Source organism: Candoia aspera, chromosome 2 (genome assembly GCF_035149785.1).
Source record: "Candoia aspera isolate rCanAsp1 chromosome 2, rCanAsp1.hap2, whole genome shotgun sequence".
Lineage (NCBI taxonomy): Eukaryota > Metazoa > Chordata > Lepidosauria > Squamata > Boidae > Candoia > Candoia aspera.
In genome coordinates, this window is record NC_086154.1 from 166,587,436 (window position 1) to 166,613,547 (window position 26,112).

General features: G+C 39.7%; 1 protein-coding gene across 3 annotated transcripts in view; it reads right to left on the reverse strand.

The window, feature by feature from the left end:
• Positions 1-1,993: 1,993 nt before the first annotated feature.
• Positions 1,994-26,112, reverse strand: part of GTF2E2 (general transcription factor IIE subunit 2) — a 47,281-nt gene continuing 23,162 nt past the window's right edge. For all 3 annotated transcript variants that reach the window (XM_063294768.1, XM_063294769.1, XM_063294770.1), the window contains exons 5-8: positions 24,854-25,036; positions 23,041-23,134; positions 4,473-4,588; positions 1,994-2,129 (exon numbers count right to left, since the gene is read on the reverse strand). In XM_063294768.1, the coding sequence (XP_063150838.1) occupies positions 2,013-2,129; positions 4,473-4,588; positions 23,041-23,134; positions 24,854-25,036 (510 nt within the window). In that variant the 3' untranslated portion in view covers positions 1,994-2,012. The remainder of the gene's footprint in view (positions 2,130-4,472; positions 4,589-23,040; positions 23,135-24,853; positions 25,037-26,112) is intronic.

The window sequence follows — 26,112 nt, forward strand, 5'->3', positions numbered from 1 at the left end:
TTGAGCTGGAAATAACAATGTCACTAGTATCACTTTGTGATTATCGCTACCTTCAAACCTTTTTCCATCATCAGTACCGAAAGCCTGGCACTCCCTTGTGTCCTACCACCAAGTGCCTAGTCCTGCAGAAAGTGACAGGAAGAGCCAGATGGGCATTCTTCAAATTCACTTGCTTTTCTCTTTTCTATTCTCTAAAAGTTGGGAGGATTGTGATGAATTATAGATCAAATGCATTACAAACTGCTTTATGTCAGTGCTTTCCAGCAAGCATGCAAAATCCTGCTAGTTCCTCCTTTTCATCTCTTACTTCATAAAATTATAAATATAAGCAGAGGAAATTAAATTACTCTTATTAATTTGCTCAGCAACATCCAACAGATCTGCATTTTTATCACCAAACTAACCAGATTAAAAAATTATGCACTCAAATTGTGAAGCCAGGCTTTTAAGTGAGGCTAGCTGTAGACAATACTTCAAGTCTATGCTCAAGCAGCATTGTTGTTGTTGCCCAGTTTAATCTTTAAAGCCGGAAGAGAATGTATGCTCAATACAAATATCCTTTCTACATTTGAGAAGCTCATGGCCAGTCCTCACTTACTGATTAATAACAGCATCATCATCATCAATTACTAAAACCATTTCTAGAACAGCAATGTTTTGTTTCATTATCTTTAGCTTCTCTAGAACAGGGTGTGCGTACACAATTTATTCATATTAAATCCCATTCCCCATTATACATTCCAATAATTGGGAAGAAATATATTCTTACCTTCACTTCCCCCAACTCATCCCCTTTTCTTTCCTTTATCTCAGCCAGCAGTCACATGGGGGAAGGTTACTCTATCACTACACATGGAGAGGCAGGCATCTTTTTTTTTTTTAATTCTAAAGTAAATCACAAACAATACAAATACAGTTGTGTGCAAAATTTAGGCACCCTTGGTCAAATTGTACGTGCAAGTTACATGCAGTTCTTTACAGAGTCAAAGAAAGAAAACAGTGAAGATGACAGGGGCAGAAGTTTGGACTCTTTCAGTCAGTACTTTGCAATACCTCCTTTGGCAGACATTTTCTGTACCAGCTAAGGGTCTTTCTGGCCTTGCATTTGGAATTTTTTCCAATTCTTCATAGCAGAACTCTTCCAACTCAGAAATATTCTGAGGTTTCCTTGCATGCACAGCACTTTGAGATTTCCCTCAGATTTTCAATAATATCTAGAGACTGTGAAGACTATTCCAAATCCTTTATGTTTTCCTGTAAGAGTTCCATAATTTATTTGGAGGTATTTTTCAGCTCAAAGATTCCTGACATAAACCGAATGTGAACACAAATTACACAATCTAGCAAATATTGCATGAGCCCCATGGTGTGACTGGTACCCGCAGAAACCACCAACTGGAATACTCTTGAAAATTCAGATGGAATCTTCAGGATAACACAAGAAACTTCACTTTGTGAAAAAAAGTAAGTACAAAAGAAAGAGTTTACATTTCTAAATAAGGGCCTCATCTTAAACTAACCTAAAATACTTTCTATATCTATCTAAATCTATATCTAAATGGAGTATTGCCTTTAACTGCTATTCAGTCAATAAGCAAGGAAAACATATCTGTGAAAAAAACTTCATCTTTCTTGAATGATTTTATTATAAACATGTTTTCTTGACATCAATAAAGAATTCAGTTTTATCTAGGTTAACCCCAGCTGAATAAAATTCCCACAGAACTCCAAAGAATTCTTCAAAGAAAATTTAACTGATGAACATTTTACATGCTAAACATATTTCACCCCCAATATCAAAAGTCTACTGATAATGAATGGCTCTGATCCAAGTTTATATTAACCAGTAAAGTAAGTGTTATGATGAACAGTTTATTCTTGATCTCAAAAGTTGTTACTTCTTAATCTGCTGCAGAAGTAGAAGAGGAAAGAACCACATCAGATTATACAAAGGACATTTGTCCTAGGCATCCACATCAAAACCTCTTAACAGTTCAGTTCAGAAGACCAATTTATTTGCCAGGAACAACATCAGAATAATCCTTCAATACACCAGCCAAATGGTCATTGTGAGTTTTGAACCTCCGTTTCTTCTGAGAAGCTGGCTTCTTCCTCTTCTGGATTGGAACCTAAAAGGAGAAATAAGTCATGTTCATGAGGGCCCTGTCCCCTAAGGATTTTCACCTGCAGGGATCCCATAGTACAGCCTCCTCAATTGTGGTCCCACACCTGAGGAATAACTGGCTCCCATGTTTATAGATCACTACTTCTGTGATGGGCTGCCACAGAGAGGTGAAAACCTGGCTCAGGGAAAGAGCACTGGGAAAGCTTGTTAAGTTTGGATCTGCCTCTTTGGACTGTGCAAATTATGGTTAGTATATTTTTTTGTTAATTCTGTTCAAATCAAATCAAAATTTGATTATGGCCAGAAGCCAGCAAGAAAAACAAACACACAAAGACAACCTAACTTTCAGGATGCATCATCCATTTTATTCTTTAAGCTAGGTAACAAAACGTGGTGCCATTGTAGGTGATCTGAAAATTCTTGTTGGCTATTAGAAAGGCTACATAATAATCATCTGACTTCCCTGGCATTATTACTAAAAAAAGGAGAGATTAAATTTTGACATAAAGCCAAATAAAGTCTAAATGTAAAAGCATGCGTAATCATTTCAACCTTTCTCCTGTCGCTTTTTAATTTTGGTTCCTGCTGTACCACTGCTGCTCTATTTGGAGTAGACAGCACAGAAATGTCAGAAATAAACAAAGAAACTTATTTGAGTCTTTCGTGGATTGTATATAACTCCCTTTTGAACAGGTGGAACATAAATCAGCTATTCAGATAAGCCATCCACTAATATACAGGTGTTTGGTCCAGAAGTGACTTCCAATCACCCAACATCCCATTTGCAACTCCAGACCCTTCTTGGAGCTGTGTGGCTAAATGTTTTGGCTTTTACTTATGAGGGCCTGAGTTTAAAAAAAAAAAAAAAAAAAAGCCCTAGGGAGATCCCAAAGAGTGCCCACCCAACCCCGTACTGAATTTTTCCATAGGGGGATTAAGGGACAAAATGAGTACCTTAAGTTACAAAACTTAAGATATCTACTTTGCTCCCTTAAACTGCCATCCCATCCCATCCCATCCCATCCCAAAAATGGCCTAAAGAGTTTGGTATAGGAATGAGGTAAGGAAGTAAGCAAGGAAGTAAATAAGAAAATGTGTCGTTCAGAACTGCAATGCTTCTCATTAAACAAATCCAGTTCTACACTAAGCTATACTAACTTCTCATTGGGGCTCAGCTTTCTAAGATGTATGCAAGCCCTACACTGTTGTAGGGACCAAGATGCTTAGATTGAGAGCATACATCATAATTATTCTTGCAAAAAAAGTTGCAGTAGATCACATTTTTAAAAAACCCTGGCTTTAGGTGCTATAGAGAAATGCAAAAGCTGATGGTAGGCACAAAAACCAGAGGAAGAACGGACAGTATTCCCTTAACCACTCTTCTTAGTTCATAATTTACAACTCTTGGATTGCCAAGGACTCAGCTGGCTTTCTAAGCATCAGTCTCTCTATTTATCTTTTAAAAGGGAGAAGCCAACTCTTTGTCTTTATTGTGAAATAGGACTGAATTAGATCTGTACACACAACTGCATCCCATTCCAATCTCAAAAGGTTAGTATACTTTCATGCTTGAAGACTGAAGGCCAGACCAGATATTATCTCAACAAATATGCAATCACTTCAAGGTTTAGAGCTTAGACATCAATGGTGGGAGGGGGGAGACAGTTAAGCACTCCTGCAAATGTCCCCATTTCTCCCATATTAGTGTTATTTAAAAAATGACTTTGTGACCCAAGTTCCTCTTGTACCTCTCATTTTTCTAAGAAGCCAAGGCAGCTGCATGCAGTTTGAAATATACACAGAGGCCAGATTCTACAATTTATTGAGCGCTTGCTAAGGAAACCATAGTGTTTGAAGGTATTTGTAATTCTGCTCCTTATGTGATTTAGGGAATTTTCTTCATGCTGGAGAAAAGGGCAGATCACTGTACTTCTGGGTGGCCAGCTGCGCATGTGACATTCTCTCCTCTCTTGGGGGCAGTGCACATATGGGTCAACATTGGCTGCTGTTTGCCCTGGAAATCTATCCAGTCCAAAGCAAGCAGCAGTAGGCAGGAAGGAACCAAGTCACTTCTCTGAGGAGGCAGGGGACTGGTATATAAAGGGTTCAAAGGGGTACAACCAAAGCCTCCTCCATTCAAAGCAAGGGGAAGCATGGTAACCCAAAAGACGGGGAGAACACTGCCTCACTCAGTGTTAGGAAAACGGATTCTGTCCATTGCCTTGTACTTTCATTCTCCTAAACAATCCATTCATTTTTCTCTCTTGCATGCTTAAAATATCTCCATTTAATATGGATTAAGTGTATTAATTCTGAGAAAAGAAAGGGCTCAGAGAAAGTTGCTTACTATTTTCTTTGGGCCTACATCTTGCATGGAAGAAATACCCTGCCGTTTCAGATATTCTTCTATCTTCTCTTCATCCATGGAGTCCACAGGAACACTCCTCCAAAGTTTTTGAAATTCTATAATCCCAAAATGAATACTAATTAGTTTCCTTACTCCTTTCATAATTACACTGCTCAACTGATGTCCCACATTGACTGCAATGCCATACAGAATAGTAGCATCTATAACCTCTATTATGAATTGTATAAAATAAGAAAAAAAGGCTAAAATACCATAAACATGGACATACAAGAATTCTAAGACAGAAGAGCTAAAATTAGATAATTACAAAATTATTTAATTTTTAAATATATACAATCCTAGATTACTAAAAGTTAAACTACTGATATACCAAAATACTGAGTATCTGCTAAAATATTAAAACAATTGGAAAATAACCCTACATAAACACAATAAAAGATGAGGCTACACATAAAAGCAGTGAAGATTCTACCAAAAGTATCTCAAACATGGAAAGCTATATTGTACAGTAATTATACTATCTTTGGACAGTGTAGCAGTAATTGCACAAAACTATGCAATACCCCAACAAGATTTCCATGAGACATTGGCAAGGAAAGGGATATTAAGCCTTTGTGCCATAGTGAATAAACAGGGGAAAGTGAATATGCTCGGTTCCCACTCTCCAAGTGTTCCAGAAGTCTCTCAGGACCTCCCTCTGCTCCCAGACTGGGGTTAGCGTGCTTGTGGAGGCCCTGTTGAATCTTTCTGGAATGTTACTGATGCAGTTTTGTCCAAGTGGTCATGATTTCTAAATTATGTGTTTTAAATATTATAAGTCACCCAGAGACTCTTTGGAGTGGGGCAGCCTCAAAATCCAATATATACAGACAGACAGACAGACTATTGATTAGCTTGCCTAAATGGACAGGAAAGATTCATTGTTTTGCCTCAGATCAAACTTTATCAAATCCCAATATACTCATATATTGTAAAGGGCGTCCACACAACTCTAGGGCAACAGTTATTATCTTAGATCACATAGATGTTATCCTGTCTTTAAGCGTCAAATAAGCCAGAGGGATCTCGAGGTAAGTTAAATTGAGCCAGTAGTTTAAGCAGTAAAGCTATATGGGGGCTTCTACAGAGATCAGCCAGTTTAGCAGAGGATTAGATACACATCAAGGTATACAAAATAAGGCTCTTAGAAATTTAGATTGTACAATTTCAAGGCAAACATTACAATGTATTTACAGACCTGTGCTATGTAGGTTAGGAGACTCATAACTTTTACTTTATAGATCTTAATTGCCGGCAGGATATGATTGTTACTATTATCTCTCACAAAGTGCAAAATTGTGCTTGTGACACTTTAGGCTTTCATGGATGCCACCTTTTCTATTCTTTCTAGGATGTTGATCTCATCATGCAGAATTACTTCACCTGTTGATTACTGAAGCCATCAATTTTCCAGGAATGGTGATGTATCATAGCATTTCTAGAGAACACAAGTAATTTTGTTTTGACAAGACTATCTTCCCTACAGTGGGGCAGGCGCCCTGAGGGACTTCTGGTGCTTAGTAGGAATGCAGAAAGAACAGTCACATCTTCAGAATACAGGAGGATGAAACAAGTTTATTAGCTAACAAGGAAGGGCTTCCATCTATGAATTTACTTTAAAGCTAAAGAGACTGAAGCCAAAATGCAGTCCTGATTCACCCTCATCTGAATGGATATAGGAGTAGTAAATACAAAGGACCCTTGAAGGCTACAGCACACCTGCATAGTGTTGTTATTGCTCAATTTCAAAATTAGAGCAAAATGTGGCTGGCTGATTGAGAAGGCAGGTAATTTTTCCCATAACTTATTTCTGAGAATCAAGTCAAATGCAGACTTCAGGAAGGAAACAACATTTTGTTTGGAGGCAGGAAATACCCTTCATAGCTAGGGACTGCTCACAATGCTCAGTAGGCTGACTGCACAAGTCTGGTGGACTTTTTGGGTTGTCATTGTCAAAGATCAGAACTGTAACAGATTTACCCCAATCAGCTGGTATCTGAAGTGTACAATGGATGGATGTGAACAGTTTAGCCAAAATTAGAGGCCACCAGTCAATATTTGCTGCTGAGATTTCCAAGCAGCTTTGCCTCTTTTGGCTGAGAGAGAGGTTTGGTAGTCTTAAATAGCCACTAAAGCCTAGTTTAGTGTGTTTTTTTAGATAGATGTCCAATCCTGACATGCACCTAGTGTTGTCACAAAAAAGGGCTTCAAATAATCTGTTCATGTCTTATGGGAGATATGCCTTGATGTTCAAAGAGGATCCTTAGGAAAGGCAGGCAGTGTAAACTGCCAAACACAGAAGATTTTTTCGTCTTTTGTAATTTTCCCTTCTTCGTTACCTTGTCGTGGTGCTGGAGCTTGAGCACCTCAATGATGCCATGAGCTAAACCGTGAAGGGCCACCCAAGACGGGAAGGTCATGACAGAGAGGTCAGACTAAATGCGATCCCTGGGGAAGGTAATGGCAACCCACCTCAGTATTCTTGCCGTGAAAACTAAATGGATCAGTACAACCAGAGATATGTCGGTATACCATCGGAAGATGAGACCCCCAGGTTGGAAGATGGTCAAAATGCTACTGGGGAGGAACAGAGGATGAGCTCAACTAGCCCCAGACGTGATGACGCAGCTAGCTCAAAGCCGAAAGGACGGCTAGCGGCCGACAGTGCTGGTGGTGAACGGCGAATCCAATGTTCTAAGGATCAACACACCATCGGAACCTGGAATGTAAGATCTATGAGCCAGGGCAAATTGGATGTGGTTATTGGTGAGATGTCAAGATTAAAGATAGACATTCTGGGCGTCAGTGAACTGAAATGGACTGGAATGGGCCACTTCACATCAAATGACCACCAGATCTACTACTGCGGACAAGAGGACCACAGAAGAAATGGAGTAGCCTTCATAATTAATAGTAAAGTGGCTAAAGCAGTGCTTGGATACAACCCAAAAAATGATAGAATGATCTCAATTCGAATTCAGGGCAAGCCATCTAACATCACAGTGATCCAAATATACGCCCCAACCACAAATGCTGAAGAAGCTGAAGTAGAGCAGTTCTATGAGGATCTGCAGCACCTACTGGACAACACGCCTAAAAGAGATGTTATTTTCATCACAGGAGACTGGAATGCTAAGGTGGGCAGTCAAATGACACCTGGAATTACAGGTAAGTATGGCCTGGGAGAACAAAACGAAGCAGGACACAGGCTGATAGAATTTTGCCAAGACAATTCACTCTGCATAACAAACACTCTCTTCCAACAACCTAAGAGAAGGCTTTATACATGGACTTCACCAGATGGACAACACCGAAATCAGATTGATTACATCCTTTGCAGCCAAAGGTGGCGGACATCTGTACAGTCGGTAAAAACAAGGCCTGGAGCTGACTGTAGTTCAGATCACGAACTTCTTCTTGCACAATTTAGGATCAGACTAAAGAGATTAGGGAAGACCCACAGATCAGCTAGATATGAGCTCACTAATATTCCTAAGGAATATGCAGTGGAGGTGAAGAATCGATTTAAGGGACTGGACTTAGTACATAGGGTCCCGGAAGAACTCTGGACAGAAGTTGGCAGCATTGTTCAGGAGGCGGCAACAAAATACATCCCAAAGAAAGAGAAAACCAAGAAGGCAAAATGGCTGTCTGCTGAGACACTAGAAGTAGCCCAAGAAAGAAGGAAAGCAAAAGGCAACAGTGATAGGGGGAGATATGCCCAATTAAATGCAAAATTCCAGAGGTTAGCCAGAAGAGATAAGGAATTATTTTTAAACAAGCAATGCGCGGAAGTGGAAGAAGACAATAGAATAGGAAGGACAAGAGACCTCTTCCAGAAAATTAGAAACATCGGAGGTAAATTCCAGGCCAAAATGGGTATGATCAAAAACAAAGATGGCAAGGACCTAACAGAAGAAGAAGAGATCAAGAAAAGGTGGCAAGAATATACAGAAAACCTGTATAGGAAGGATAACAATATCGGGGATAGCTTTGACAGTGTGGTCGGTGAGCTAGAGCCAGACATCCTGAAGAGTGAGGTTGAGTGGGCCTTAAGAAGCATTGCTAATAACAAGGCAACAGGAGACGACGGCATCCCAGCTGAACTGTTCAAAATCTTGCAAGATGATGCTGTCAAGGTAATGCATGCTATATGCCAGCAAATTTGGAAAACACAAGAATGGCCATCAGACTGGAAAAAATCAACTTATATCCCCATACCAAAAAAGGGAAACACTAAAGAATGTTCAAACTATCGAACAGTGGCACTCATTTCACATGCCAGTAAGGTAATGCTCAAGATCTTGCAAGGTAGACTTCAGCAGTTCATGGAGCGAGAATTGCCAGACGTACAAGCTGGGTTTAGAAAAGGCAGAGGAACTAGAGACCAAATTGCCAATATCCGCTGGATAATGGAAAAAGCCAGGGAGTTTCAGAAAAACATCTATTTCTGTTTTCTTGACTATTCTAAAGCCTTTGACTGTGTGGACCATAACAAATTGTGGCAAGTTCTTAGTGGTATGGGGATACCAAGTCATCTTGTATGCCTCCTGAAGAATCTGTATAACGACCAAGTAGCAACAGTAAGAACAGACCACGGAACAACAGACTGGTTTAAGATTGGGAAAGGAATACGGCAGGGCTGTACACTCTCACCCTACCTATTCAACTTGTATGCAGAACACATCATGCGACAAGCTGGCCTTGAGGAATCCAAGGCTGGAGTTAAAATCTCTGGAAGAAACATTAACAATCTCAGATATGCAGATGATACCACTTTGATGGCTGAAAGTGAAGAGGAACTGAGGAGCCTTATGATGAAGGTGAAAGAAGAAAGTGCAAAAGCTGGTTTGCAGCTAAACCTCAAAAAAACCAAGATTATGGCAACCAGCTTGATTGATAACTGGCAAATAGAGGGAGAAAATGTAGAAGCAGTGAAAGACTTTGTATTCCTAGGTGCAAAGATTACTGCAGATGCTGACTGCAGTCAGGAAATCAGAAGACGCTTAATCCTTGGAAGAAGAGCAATGACAAATCTCGATAAAATAGTTAAGAGCAGAGACATCACACTGACAACAAAGGCCCGCATAGTTAAAGCAATGGTGTTCCCTGTAGTAACATATGGCTGCGAGAGCTGGACCATAAGGAAGGCTGAGCGAAGGAAGATCGATGCTTTTGAACTGTGGTGTTGGAGGAAAATTCTGAGAGTGCCTTGGACTGCAAGAAGATCCAACCAGTCCATCCTCCAGGAAATAAAGCCAGACTGCTCACTTGAGGGAATGATATTAAAGGCAAAACTGAAATACTTTGGCCACATCATGAGAAGACAGGACACCCTGGAGAAGATGCTGATGCTAGGGAGAGTGGAAGGCAAAAGGAAGAGGGGCCGACCAAGGGCAAGATGGATGGATGATATTCTAGAGGTGACGGACTCGTCCCTGGGGGAGCTGGGGGTGTTGACGACCGACAGGAAGCTCTGGCGTGGGCTGGTTCATGAAGTCACGAAGAGTCGGAAGCGACTAAACGAATAAACAACAACAACAAATTTTCCCTTGAGGACAATACAGGTAGTCCTTGGGCTACAACAGCAATTGGGATCGGAATTTCCATCACTAAGCAATGCGGTCATAAAGTGCAACATCATGTGACCGTATCACTTAGCGACACCAATCCTGACAGTCCCAGTTGCCGTTGTTAAGTGAGGACCACGTATCACTGTGACATGAGGAGAGGTGGGAGTCCCAGGCAAGCCGGCCAGTGGATGCCGTGGGCAGGCATTACAGAGCATGGGTGGGTGCTGCAGGCAGGCACTATGGAGCATGGACAGGTGTCGCAGACAGTTGCTATGGAGTGTAGGCAGGTAGGTGCCACAGAGCATGGGCAGGCGGATGGGTGCCGCAGACAGGTGATATGGAGCACAGGCGGGTGCCATGGGCACGTGCTACAGAGTATGGACAGACGGGCAAAAAAGCAGCAGGAGTGGGAGTGACATGTGACCTCCTGCCAGCTTCCCCAGTGACTGCTTGTGGGAAGCCAGCAGAGAAGGTTGAAAATGGCAGTTATGTGACCGTGGGACTCTGCAACCATTGTAATTCTGAGCTAGTTGCCAAGTGCCCAAATTGAGGTCACATGACCATGGGACCAGTCGTAAGTCCCTCTCATTCAGTACCGTCATAACTCTGAACTATTGTTGAACAAGTTGTAACCCAGGGACTACCTGTACCATGAAAGTGACTATAGCCTGTGGCTTGGCAAAACCTACAGACTTTGGTTATTCTGGACCTGGCTACAGTGCATTCTTGGATGAATGAGAACTTAGCTTATTGGGTGTTCGCTTTTTTTTTTTAAAACCCCACACCAATGCCAGAAAGTAGGTGAAAATCACTGCCCACTGAATTCATTGGCACATTACTGCAGATGGAGTCTCTAAATCTAATTGTACTGTTCAAGTTGATGAAGGTTGTAAAAGCATCTGTTGTTTCCCGGTTGATGAACTTCCTATGATTTATGTACTGGTTGGTTGGTTGGTTGATTTATTGGGGTGGTTTGTATTTTCATCCTATCATTCCTTTATGAGGCTGTAACAACAACAACTTTACATGGGTTTAGAAATTTATTTCACCACCACTTCGGGGCTTGTTTATTCCTTATGATCAATGCATCCTTTCATATATGTTTGTGAGTATTAGTTCAGTGTATTTGGATGGTTAGCATTAAAAAGCCATTGCACCTGACAGTTTTAATGTGCTAGGCCACTACTGCCACTCATCCCACTGCTTCTCCTGAACATCCAAAGAAAATGTAACATCATTATCTTTGGTGTTTCCTAGCCCCCAATGGAACATTATGCAGCAAAGCCAGAGAATACTGAACACAATGACCTCACTGAACTGGAAAAAAGTGGGCTGCCAGCAGCCACATGTTTTGGTTCTAAAGTACAAAAGGTTCACTGTACTTCTATTCAAGATTTTAAAATTGTATTATAATACAAAGTGACTTTGAAATAACTCCCAAATTCCTCAAGCCAAACTCTGCCTCTTGATCACAGAAAATAAAGAGGACAAGAGCAGCAAAACTCAGATAACCTGCATGTAACCTGCCTCCATATATCTTTTAAAGTGCTCTCCTGGAATGCCTTTATCAAGGCTGCGGCTGGTACAATTTCAATTGCCTTCATTCCAAACTCGTTAAGTTAGACAGAGCCTGTCAATGGGCTTTGTTCACAAGACATAAATAAAATCTAAACTATACATTCAGGAAGTCTTTTCAGGTAGACATTCCTACCTATGCAAAGATTTGTTCTGGTGTACTGAATAAATAATTTGGGCAGCCTGGTGCTAACCAAAGAAATAATCCATAACATTCTTTATTTAGATAACTGATTTTACAGAGCTCTGCTCAATGCACTGAGTGCCAGCCCTTGGACATTTCTTCTCAGGCCATGAAAATTCTACTATTTCAGACTTCAAAACCACTTAGAACCACAAGCAATTTCATGTTTAATGCACAGAAAACATTCTAGAATTAACATTACATTGTATCTTGATCTTAAAAGCAAATCCTGGTGTAACCATGTGCTCTGCAAGTATAGTGCACACCAATGAGTCTCTAATGTCCCCAACCAAAGAGCCCCTGGTGATAGGGCAGGCGAGACAATATCTTTGTATGAAGAGAGATAAGGTGCCTAAGGGGACTGCCAGCACAAGGGCTCTCATTCTGATCCCATCAGTCATCCAGCTCAAACACCCATCTCTCACTACAGAATCTGTTCTTCATACTGCACATTTCTTGTAGACGGCCTTATCTTACGATTTCATATACACTGTGAGTGATGCAAATCTACATTATAAAATAGAAACCTTACATAATAAGCACATTTAAAAATAATAATTACAGTACCAGTATATAAAAAAGTATTACACTGTTTGAATAGTCTCTTCAGAAAGCTTAAATGATTGCATTGCCACCTCATAACTAAGGAAAACTAAAACAGCTGCTGGCACAGAGGATGCATTACTATGGTAATTCTACTAAAAACAGCCAGTATAAGGGGAGGTATAATACTTGAAGAGATTTACCTCCCACTTCAAACATGCAAGACCAAAGATGAATATAAGCAATTTAAATAAGTAACTATCCTACTGACTCAAACAGTACTTTAATGAGGTGCAAACTGTGCATTTCACTGAAATGAAATGTCAAACACAGAATATCCAGAACATTAAAATGGCTCTGATCTTATATTCTACTGTTACATTTCTAATAATCAGATGTGGAGAGTTATTCCAATGAAAAGTCTCAGTAAAGTTCACAGTATTTAGCTCAAAAGTCAAAACATTATCTCTTCAGGTTGCTTTCAACTTACCTAATTAAGCATTTTTATTAAGCCAAACCATACTTGATACCTTGAGGTCAGTGGCAGGCCAATAAAATCTTGTTTGCTACATATCCTTTCTCCCACAAGCAAATTATTTCTGTAAAACCTTCCTAGAGTACTTGGCTGATTAACCCTAATTGCAGATTTGTAAGGGGAAAAAAAGCTTTGACAAAAACCTTACGTTTACGCTTTCAGAGGGAGGGTAAAGATTCCATGACAGTTCTTTAATTGCTTATAAATTAGATAAGAAAGAAAGAAACATGTATTTCACTAATTCAGTTATTCATTTGTGAACTGCTGAAAAAAGGGATTCCCTCAAACATATTCTTTCCCAAAAAGGAGGTGGGCGGGGAAGGATACTCTCAGGTGCCCAGCCTCTTGCTTATGTGAATGCTCACCTTCCTACTTCTAACCTCCCCCATATCCCAACAATATCTTGTTTTTGTGCAAAGAAGATATAAAAAGAAAGAAATGATGCTCCAACCCCACAGAACCATTCTTAGAATATAAACATGACTGGTAGTTACAGTCCAATGTTTGTTCAGCTGGAGGCGGATATGGGGTGATCTGAAGATAGGGAACATCTTGGGGATGCTAGAGGAGGTTGTGGGACACAAGAGTGGTCTTTTGATAGGCTGTGCATTCCCATTGTTTAAAATGTGTGCTTCATTTTTGCTGTTTTGATGCAGGGCATGTTTTGCGTGTGATAAACATCCAACTTTATTAGTGGCATGTGCCATTAAGGAATATATTCATCAATATTTTGAGATCTGTGAAACTGGTATTTTGTTGTGCTTTGTGGGAACACATGTGACATGGCATTTGGGGTACAGGCTGCTCTTCAGGTCTGTACTCAGCTTCTTGGCAAACTTACTTGTTTTTGAGCTTCATCTGCTAGAACAGAAAATAGGTTCAAAAAAAGCATTTTGTACTTCAAAAATCAGATCATACCTGAGTCGTGTTTTTAAGAAAATTACTTCTCTTTTAATCTCCCCAATTTGCCATTTAAGAGCCATTTTGTGAACAGGTAATCCCCATTCCATTAGAGCCATCTTTGGACAGCATCTATACCATAACTTGTTCTCAAATTTCCCAATATGCACAATGGTCCAAAAAAGATTATATGACTGCCTCTCCCAACATAGAGTTACCTTTTCTGAGCATATATGGGAGGATTTTCCAGCACTTATTGTAAGACACGCACTGATTGATATGGAAAGAATGCCACCAGGTGTACAAAAAGAGAAATTCACAAGGTAAGATTTTCCTTTTCTTTTTTGGCAGGCAGAAGGAAATGAATGCCAAGGTGGTAAAATACTACATGAGGTATATTCTGTTCTTTGAAAATCTAGAAATGTAGTGCTTCTCTTGGGCTCAATTTGTAACTAGAACTGGCTTGCAAAACTACTATATAAAAAGTCAGAGGAACTCAGTTATGAGCCCAACGGAGAGCTCCTTCAGATGGTCACTCATGTAATAAAGCCCAATTACTTACCAAACCAACCAAAATTCCTCAGCAATTATTGTAGCAAATAAATCCCTCCTTTTCCTTTTTTGAACCTATTGATTGGGGATAAAACAGTAATCCATAAAGAAAAATTTCTGAGAAATGTTCCATCTGTCATACCAATAACCTTCATGTGCCAAGGAAGAAAAAAGGGAGATGCTACAGCTGGCATGAGAAGGGATGAAGAGAGTCATCTGACTGTGCCAGGAAACAAATCTAAAAACTGAAGTGAAGTGAAATATAGAAGAATCACTATTGGGAGGCAAAGGGGAGGAAGATTTACAGAAATACAAGAAACAGATATGAGAGTAATAACATTATCCTGCTTCTCTTTCCCAGAAACTGGATTTACAGTTAAGCAGTGTTATCACCAGTGCTCAAATGATATCAGTTCTTACAAGCAATCATGCATTCAGCACAACTTTCTGCAGAGACAACTCATGCATATACAGCAGTAAGCACATAGGCTTTCTTTCTGCTGAGATTACCAAGGTGACATCACCAAGGGGCAGAAAAGGCACAAGGATACAGGTAGTCCTTGGGTCGTGATGGCAATTGGGACCAGAATTTCCATCGCTAAGCAGTGGGGTCCTAAAGTGCAATGTCACGTGACCACATCGCTTAGCAACGGCAATCCCAGCAGTCCTGGTTGCCACCATTAAGCAAAGACCGCGCGGGTCGTTAAGTGTGGACATCGCATGATTGCAATGCGGGAAGAGGTATGAACCGAGAAACGTTCGCTTATGCTGCTGAAACCGTGTCTCAGGCAAGCAGGCTGGCAGGTGAGAGCTATAAGAGGGCAGGGGGGTGCCACAGGCAGGCATTACAGAATACATACAGGTGGGTGGGTGGGTGCTACAGAGTACAAGATCCCCATGTCGCCCAGGGGCTCCTTGGGAGAAAAAGCGGCAGGAGTGGGAGCGAGTTGTGAGAGCAACTTGAGACCTCCTGCAGGCTTCCCCATTGACTTTGCTTGTGGGAAGCCATCAAGGAAGGTCACAAATGGCGATCACGTGAGTGCAGAACACGGCAACCATCGTAATTGTGAGCCAGTTGCCAAGTGCCCAAATTGTGATCATGTGACCTAGGGGACGCTGTGATGGCTGCAACTTCGAGGACCGATCGTAAGTCCCCCTCATTCAGTGCTGTTGTAACTTTGAACAGTCATTTGAATGTGGATGTTATGCGAGGACTACCTGTAATCTTACATGGTAATCATTCTAGATATTGAACACCCTTGCCTTTACTATTAGAAGTAAAATACCAAGTTGGTATCATGACTACATATGCTGGAACAAGCTTCAATTTAATTCTACGCTTAGTGAGGAAATATCACATTTTGTTCGTTGTGAATCTTGGAGCATCATTCTTTCAGTGATCCTGGATTCCAGCATTGCTGAAGAAAAATTACACTCACTTCTCCCACTGTTGTGAAATCAGCCTGCATTCACAGTGCTCCAGACTGTAAATTACTGCCCAGATAGAGAATGCACAAAATTCTTGAGTAGAATCTTTCCAAATGTTACATTCTCCTGCTCACATAAGCCAATTCTTTCCTATTGAGGTAAGAGAAGCCTCATCTTTAAAAAGACTGGAAGCAAATCTCTACAGAAATGAGAGAGAAGGAATGTACCAGGCCAGAAAAAAATAGCTAAGGAAAAAAAGTGTTCCTGAGCCCCTGACTAAAGGAATCTGGTGAGTTCTATGGCAGCAAAGAGAAACTCTGATTGCCTCCAGGATACAGGGGAATGTTTTAGCCAGGAATCTTCAATAAAATTTTGATTTGTATATTAGTTAATATCTTTATTGGTCTTTGAAAACTATTGTCTCATTATAGTTCATTATATCAGGGCAACCACAGCTATTTTATATTTATTACATATTGGACCCCTTGAGCAGCAGATCCTTCACACCTTGGATCTGTCCCAAATGTAGAGTCTCCTTGATGGCTTTTTATGTGAAATTCCTTTAACACTGCTTTGAGTTTTCCTTCTCTTTGCCAGATGCTAAGGCTATAGAATTCTTATCTGCTTCACATGCTGGGGCCAGCGGAGAGGGTATCAGGTAAAGTAATACCCCAGGAAGACAGGTGGTGACAGCACTAATACCAAGACAGAAAGTAGAGTCAGCGTGTATAATCCCAGAGTTTCTGGGAAATGAAGTCTGAGATCTCAAATCTTTTACCCAATGGGTTCAGTCCTGCTGTTACATCCACACTCTGCATAACTCTATCACCATTTTCATAAGGTAAAGAGTTCCAAACATTGTATTTTTCTCTCTAACCTTCCCTTAGATATCCTTTTCTGACCAACCATACTTTCCAAGCGTATTTGCACTGCAGATTTATATAAAGGCACTTTGATACTGGTAGTTCTAATCTTCATGCTTTTCCTAATAATCCATTACATGGGATTCACCTTTGCTTAGAATTGCTGCACACTTACACTCGCATGGAAAAGTTTGGGCACCCCAGTCAAATTTTATGTGAATCCCTAAGCATGTGTTCAAATTTGCAGAAGGATGTTGTGTTTACTTCTGTGCCATGCAGAAATTGTGTCAGCTCCTGTTGTCTTAGGGATTCACCAACAGAATTTGACTAAGGGAACTTATTCCCATGCAACTGTGTCTACTTCACCCTCAAGATCCCTTTCCCGCCTAGTCATCATGAGCTCAGACTTAACAGTGTGTATATATAAAATGACAGTAGTGACTATTTAAAATAAAAATAAATTAGACAGTGTATTTTCATAATAGCTATGCAAATGTGATAACTAAGTAAATAAAAATAATTAAATACAAAATGTAAATGTTAAAAATCAAATTATACAGGCAACACACAGAACCTGTGAGATTACACTGCCATCTGGAGATCAGTTTAAGAACTTTCCTACCTTCCACTGTAATATTCATTTGATAGCACAATTTTAAATTAATCTGCAAGTTTATTATTTTGTTATTTATTATTTATTAATTCAATTTGAATGGCCTTCCACTCACCATGTGACTCTGGGCAGCTAGCATCCAGTTAAAACAACAAAAGCAACAATAAAAATGAAAAAACGTCATGATTGGGCAGCTCGTATATTTACATAAATAGCACACCACCACCCAAAATGGCTCATCTAACTTCCTAACCCAATGCCTAAGGGAAAAATCAGGTCTTCAGTATCCAGATTCAAGTCTCCACTCAATTATGAAGCTCAGTATGTGATTTTGGGCCAGTTACTTTTTTCTCAAGTCCAGTCTATCATGGGTTTGAGGGTAAAATGATATGGTCTCATACTGTACAGTGACTTTATAGGAAAAGTAAGATAATAAGCAAGAAAGCAAACAAACAAACAAGAAAACAGCACTATAAATTCTGTATACAAGTAAGTGGGGCATTACAACAACATGCTATAATGTAAAGAGCTTCTGTTCAGGAGTCAAATCATTCTGTTTCATTCCCTGTCCCTATTATTTCCCTCCTTTCCCCTCCCAAACACTCACTGGGTGTGTTTTTCTGTTCAAAATTCCAGCTACTTATGTTTAGAACCTGTTTTCATTCCTTCCCACTGCAACAGAACTTTCCCTATTCCACAAGTTATCATTCTGTTCTTGCTGAACATGCTCAGTCCTTATTGGGCTATTTTAGATTCCTCCCCTATTTTCTTTTCCATTTTGGTTATATTCTATAGGATACTGCTAACATCCTTATGGCCAATCTGAGTTTACATTAACTTATTTAATTTCTCCAGACATATTCATGGGCATCCCTTTCTCTCTCCCTGGGACATTTAAAAGTAACTTCTCAGTGAACCAAGAAAGTGACCTAATCACATAATATTTTTGTATACTTTACATGTATCTATGTATACCTACACATCTCCTGTTCTGTTGTCTTTAACACATTCAATATTTCATGCCACTGAATTATAATGGGGTTGATTCAGTAGCTTCGTTTTCTTATTTTTTCCCTAAAGCTTTTTTTGGTATTCTAGAAATTCTACTCGATCTGATACTGTCATTTGGTCCTTTTTTTTGCTAGTTATTTTCTGTCAGTAACAAAAGAGACTGGATATTTCCCTTCCTGAATATAAATCTGGATACCTCAGTTAGGGAGGAACTTAGCAGAGAAGTTCAACTCATTGATGTTGTTGGAGATCAAAGGAAGGAAATGAATAATCTAAATTCAGAACACTTATTTACAGAATTTAAGAGAAATCTAAGTTTCTCTCAAAGGAAAGGAAATAAATTATAATTCCTAGATCACGAACTGGAAATTTTAGAAAATCAAATAAAAGAATCTGTCAAAGATCTATCAATTTTGTTGCAGATGCTGGGAAAGCCTTTAGCCCAGGAGAGGTCAAAAAAGTCACACACCAAGCATTTCTATAAAAATAATTTATTTACAGAAAGCAAAAACAAAAGCAAAACATTTAAAGTACTTAGCTCCGTTTGGAGCAAGCCTTGCTGAGCTACATTTCCAGCAGAGAGAAAAAAAAGAAGTGAAGAACAAGTCCGGGCAGGTCCTCCCCCCAGGCTATTTTGCATGAAGCACGTGAGAGGAGACAATCACTTGCAACCTTTCACCCGGCCAAATGATTAGGTATAATAGTAGCTTAATCTATTAGTAGGAAAACCTCAACACTCCCCTTTTTACACTACAGATTAAGATGCATACCAATCTTCTCTGACTTTATATGTCTTTCCATTCACATTACTTTACCATTATCTCCCCTTTGGTTTAACAGAAAGCTACCATCCTTCTTCCTGTGTTTTTCCAAACCTAGGTTGTTATAATTCCAAGGCTTTTTAATGTGAAATGGCTTTTCATGCAGGCTTCAAAATCAAGCCTTTGTTTTTCTGTTGATGTGAATAGCAGCAAATCATCAACATAAATGCAGAGATACATACAGCCTTGTTTGTCCTTCTTCATATATACACAGGGATCTGCTTTTCCTTTTTCAAAACCAAAATTCTGCAGTTTTTCATCTACTTTTTGGTTCCAGGATCTAGCAGCTTGTTTTAACCCATAGATTGACTTCTGCAGTTCACAGACTAGATTCTCCCCTTTTTCATAGCCAGGGGGTTGCTGCATGTATAATCTGTGGTCTAAATCACCATAGAGAAATGCAGTTTGAATGTCATAGTGGTTAACTGACATTCCCTTGAGTGCAGCAACTTTTAACAGTAATCTAATTGATTCACCTTTAGTAACTGGTGCAAAAGTCTTGTCAAAGTCTAAATCTTTCCTTTGAGTGAACCCTTTTGCAACCAACCTTGCTTTATATTTTTGGATTTTGCCATCAGCATCCCTTTTCAGTTTGAAAACCCACCTACAACCCAGACAGCGTTCATTGGGAGGTAGATTTACCAGTTTCCATGTTTTATTTTCTTTCAAGGATGCTAATTCCTGTTGCATGGCAGAATGCCAATTTTGTGCAATCTCAGGTGGTAAAGCATTCACTTGTTCTAAAGACTCAGGTTCTGTGAATATGTGAAAAGCCTTTACTGTTTCAGCCTGAAAACGTGATGGAGGAACGCCTTTATTACTCCTCTGAGATCTGCGAGGTAATACAGGGCTTAAATTTTGACTCCTATCACTTTCCTGAGAAGCATCTGTCTCATCAGACAGATCTTCAGTTTGCTTTTCTGGTTTAATGTCCTCATCAGGCAAAAGATCACCATCAGCAAGTCCTTGCTGTTCTCTTGTGGTGGTCAGTTCAACTGGAGAGCTAGAATTTAATCTCCCCCAGTTTTGTTCAGCAAAAGAAGCGCTTTTGCTAATTATTAATTTCTCTCCCATTATGAACCTGTAGCTCCTCTGGCTTTGTTCATAGCCAACAAAGATGGCTTTCTTTGTTGTGGGGCCTCCTTTCCTTCTCTGCTGTTTTGGAATGTGAACCCATGCAGTGCTACCAAACACTCTAAGATGGCTTACCTTTGGTTTCACACCATAAAACAAATGGAATGGAGTGTCCTGAATCATAGAGTTATACAACCTGTTCTGAACATAACAAGCAGTCGATAAAGCTTCTCCCCAGAACTTAAAACATAATCGTGAATCTTTTAACATGCATTCCATCGCATTTTGCAAGGTTCTGCCCTTTCTTTCAGCAACACCATTTTGCTGAGGGGTGTACGGGTTAGAAAGAATTTGTTCTATCCCCTTTTCCACTAGGAACCTTCTGAATTTGTGAGAAAGGTATTCTCCTCCTCTATCACATTGGAGTGCAGATACAGGCCTAGGGAATTTTCCATTTGCCCATGTCACAAAACTTTTAAATTTCTCAAATGCCTCATCTTTATGTTTTAAGATGTAGATAAATGTGTATCTTGAGAAATCATCAATGATGGTCATTGCATACCTTGCTTGTCCAAGACTTGGAGCAAAAGGACCAATAATATCAGAGTGTACAATTTCCAAAGGTCTAGTTGTAACTCTGTCACTGTGCTTACTCACAGGAGCTTTTAGTGTTTTGCATTCTTTGCAAACTACACAATCTAAGTATTTATCACAGGGTTTTATCTTTAGGTCAGCACACAGCTGTGGCATTTGTGCTATATACTTGTAATTAGCATGACCAAGTCTCCTGTGCATCAGGTGTACACATTGGTCATGATATGGTGTGTTGCCAACTGCAGCCTTGCAGCTTGGCTTCCTTGCATTTTGCACAATGTACAAGGAGTCTTTTAACATACCAGTAGCACACAATTTCCCATTTTTACGTATCTCACAACCATTTTTCTTAAATGTTATGATATACCCTGTTGCAGCCAATTGTGCCACAGATAAAAGGTTTGATTGTAAATTTGGCACATACAACACACCTTTTACAGTTTCTCCTAAGCAGGATAAATACAAGTCACCTTGTCCCATAATTTTGGTGACAGACCCATCAGCCAAAGATACACTTTGTCTTTCAGTTTTAGACAGTGACACAAAAGAGCTTTTACAATTACATAAATGACAACTGGCCCCAGAATCTAACACCCATACATCAGAATTACCCTTCTCAGCAACCTGTGCAATTTGGGTTGTCTGAAGAGCCTTCTTCTGTGTTGCCCTTGTGTTCTTCTGCTCTGTCTTTCTACTCTTGGGTCTCATGGCACAGTCTCTTGACAAATGTCCAGCTGAACCACAAGTGAAGCATCTCTGGCTTGCTAGAGCTGTGGCCTCAGGTTCCTTTCCCTTCTTTTCCCTCATTTTCTGGTCTTGCAGCTTTCCAGAAGAGATGGGGGGGGATCTTTCCTCTCTCTTCTCCCATTCAGCGAGTAAGCGCTGTGTAACATACGATGGGGTGAGGTCTGCTTCAGGCATAGCCTCCAGGGTACAAATCAGCATGTCCCACGTTGCATTCAGTGAGGACAGGAGGATATATGATTTTGTGAGAGGTGTAAATTCCATTCCTCTCTCCTGCAACTCAACAAACAGCTGCTGAATATAATGCAGGTGCTCAGGAAGGCTTTCTCCTTCTGCAAGATAGGCTCTGTACAGCTTTTTCGTCAGAGTAACTTTACTCCCTGCTGTTGCCTTTACATATAAGTCTCTCAAAGCGTCCCAAAGTTGCTTTGCAGACTGCATGCCTCGCACGTGGACTAGCTGATTGTCCTCAACTCCCAAGATAATGGTGGCTCTAGCCCGCTCATCCTGTCTCAGCCATTCAGCATTGGGATTTTGGGGGGTTTGCTCACCAATTTGCAGCCAAAGATTCTCTCTGCGAAGATACATCTCCATCTTCAGGGCCCAATTCAAATAGTTGGTCTCTGATAGGCGCTCCAGAGGCATCGCTGAGGGCTGGGAGGTAGCCATGGCTTCTTCCTTCTTTTGCAAGTCACCTCAGCTGGCTTCTTTGTCCTGTAGACCGGCAGTTGCTGGAAAATCTCCAGGTGGCTCCAAAGAAAATCTTCACAGGTCTTTGCTACCTGCCTTTAAATTGTGCATGAGGTGTGGAGTTGATCTCTCTTTTCTCTCTGGGTTTTACTGCGTTGTTTACTGGGCCCATAACCTGTTGCAGATGCTGGGAAAGCCTTTAGCCCAGGAGAGGTCAAAAAAGTCACACACCAAGCATTTCTATAAAAATAATTTATTTACAGAAAGCAAAAACAAAAGCAAAACATTTAAAGTACTTAGCTCCGTTTGGAGCAAGCCTTGCTGAGCTACATTTCCAGCAGAGAGAAAAAAAAGAAGTGAAGAACAAGTCCGGGCAGGTCCTCCCCCCAGGCTATTTTGCATGAAGCACGTGAGAGGAGACAATCACTTGCAACCTTTCACCCGGCCAAATGATTAGGTATAATAGTAGCTTAATCTATTAGTAGGAAAACCTCAACAAATTTGACTTTGACAGTTAGCGATTTCTTCACAAAGAATACAGAGAGTATTCAGACATCAGAACCCGGCTCATCAAGAACATTGATGTAAAACCCTGCACATAACATCATCTCTCTCCACTTGGAGAGCCTAAGGAAAGGTACACTGTGTATGCCATTCTGACAGCATATTCAGATTCAAGTTATTAAATGTTAAATGAACTGAGACACAACCAAGGAATATTTTAGGCATTTCAAACAATTAAATTAGCAGATTTAACACATATATTTATGACACAAATGCACGTTACAGTTTCAATGAGAAAACCAACCTTCATCCACTGTAAATTGACAGCTCTTATCGTTGTAGAAAAGAATTTTCTTCTTATCAGGACGGGTAACAAAGATGATCTGGTCTCCTAAAGCCTGCCTCAAATATAAATACAGAAACGTAAGTGTATGTCAGTTGTGATTCCCAGAACACTGAGATTTTCTACAAGTGAATCTGCAGCACCCAGAGCCCATTTTAGAACCAGACTGATGTGGAAGCCAGGGGTTTATTTTGCTCCATTTATACAAGTAACAAATCTCTACCATTTGCAAGCATTTTATGACAGATTAGATGAAAATACTGGACAAGTATTCATAATTTTCTCCATTATGTTTAAACATTTATTGTTTATTTATTAGATTTCTATCTTGCTCAAGATTGTATACATTATACTTCTGCCTCTTTTTTTTTTCTCTCTCTCTACAGGGAAGATTGGCCTGAAAGAGTATGAATGGCCCAAAGCCATCCAATCCAGTTCCATGGCTGAGGATGGGCTAGAACCTGGGTCTCTCCACAACCCTATAATCACTAAACCAGAGATTAGCAAATAAGGAAAGAGTAACTGTTAAAGTGACTTAATGTTTGCTTTAGGTTTTCAAAAGCTTATTATGTAATACAGCTTTGCCATTATCTCTAGAAAAATAGATAATAGATATCAAGATTATTAGCAAAGAGAAAAGACTGGCTCTTAAAGGAGCTAATTATTCCCTTCCTATACTGGACAAGGAAAGAGTAATTTGGCTACCTTGCCAATTACCCTTTGAGCATGCATAATAGCTTCAAGTGGCTTTGAGAAACCATGCCATGGGAGAACAACTATTTTAGAAATATTAAAAAAAAGAAAGAAAATTCTCCTCATTAACTTTTTGTGTAACATGTTTAGCATTATGTAAACTGGTCAGTGCCTAAAGTGAGAAAGGTAAAGGGTAAAGGTTTCCCTTGACATTAAGTCCAGTCGTGTCCGACTCTAGGGGGCGGTGCTCATCTCCGTTTCAAAGCCGAAGAGCCGGCGTTTGTCCGTAGACATTTCCATGGTCATGTGGCCAGCATGACTAAATGGAATGCTGTTACCTGCCCACAGAAGCGGTACACCGAAGTGAGACAATACGTACAAAAATACTGTGCCTGTTTTTGCAATTCAATCCCTAAGGTTCATTTTGTGAAAGAAAGAACGTGTTATCCTAAGCTTTTGGCTTTAATCAAAAGTAATAATGCACCTTAGACATGAAAAGCCAGAATTCAAACTCTCAGTCACAAGGGGGAACTTCTTAACTGTAGAGTGCCTAAGGAATTACTGTCAGCATCAGTTTTCCATTTGCAAATCTGGTATATTTAAACAGAGCTGCTATACTTGTTTGGGTGTAAATTTCACTGAATTCAATAGGGCTTATTTCTGACAAGATATATACAGCTCAGCACTGTAATACTGATTTGCTAAAGTGAGTAAGATAATGGCAATAGCTACAATTCAAAGGGATACCGAGGCCTATTTTTTCCAGATTCAGAAGCTACCAAATTGTTCAAGAAGAGACCCATGAATTTAAAAAAGAAAAGTAACACTAGTACACATCAATTGCTTCCAATTTTCTTTCCTTAAACTACCTCTGCACCTAATGCAGGATAGCTGAACTAACCAATAAAGGAGAGGAGTTATGGAGGCAAGTTCTGGACATCACCTGTCAGAAAAATGTAGAACCTTGCATAGAGCATATGCCCAAAGTTACTCTGCATTATACCTTTTTCTGAAATAGATTTTGCTAATCAAATGCCTTGTAAACAGTTAAGAAGTTATGGAAGTTATAAGCGCTGCTTACCTTAATTGCTTTTTGTGCATTAGGTAGCCCTTCCTCAATATCTTCCAAAAGTATTCCTCCTAACCCTCGCTGGTCATGCTTATCCAAAAGCCTCAGCAGGGCCTTTTTATCTTTTAAGTTATACTTAGGCTTGAAAGCGTATTTCCCATCAACAACTTCTATTTTAGGATTGTTGACAAGGGCCTATGATCAAAACAAAACAAAAAAGAACTCAGCTGATAGGAAATGCCATGCCATTTTCTATAAATGTACTTTGTAAAATCAGTAATTATTAAACTGTGTGCTTCTGTTTATCACAGTATTTACATACTGTACAATTTTGAGAAATTAACAACCAAAAAAAAAAAGGATCTGCCTGGGGATGTCTATATGAATCACTTCTGATCAGTCTCCTTAGAATAGCGTGTGTTGCGGGATCTGTGTCTCATGAATGCTAAATTAGTCAATCGCTCTCAATGCAGAGGTAGCAGAAGAAACTATCTGACTCCAAAAGAAGTTGCCTGTTTTGTCTCTGCATGAGTTACTGTCCTGGTATTTACACCTTTTAATCAGTGTAGAAGCAGAAAAATATATAGAAATAAGAAATATATAACCAAATATACATTGTTAATATTACTTTTGTTTCTTCCTTACATTAATAGAATTACAGAAAAAATGCAAGGTACAGAAACTTTAGTAACATTCTCTTTGTGCTATTAGCATACATTTCAGGAATATTCTTCATCCTGATAGTCTTAAAACAGGGCTATTTTCATATTTTACTTTCAGTTATTAAATCTATTTTTTTCAATCCATTCAATCATGTCTAATTCTTGGAGACTGTCTGGACAAGTCCCTGCAGTTTTCTTGGCAAGGTTTTTCAGAAGTGGTTTGCCATTGCCTCCTTCTTAGGGCTGAGAGGGAGTGACTGGCCCAAGGTCACCCAGCTGGCTTCATGCCTAAGGCGGGACTAGAACTCCCAGTCTCCCAGTTTCTAGCCTGATGCCTTAACCACTACAAACTGCCTGGGAGAACAATATACTGTCCCAATTAGCAAACACAGGTCTGAAATATTTTTGCACCTTTCTGTTTGTTGTGTTATGACACAATATTTAAATATATTAATTTAACTTAAATGCTATTTAAATGTTGTAAATCCTTTCCTTTATTTTTAGCATGTGTGAAAGTAAAATACAAAATTTTAATTCAAGAAAGGTTAAAACAACTATTAGACATTTGGAAAACATCATAATCATAGAAAATATCTGAGAATACACAAA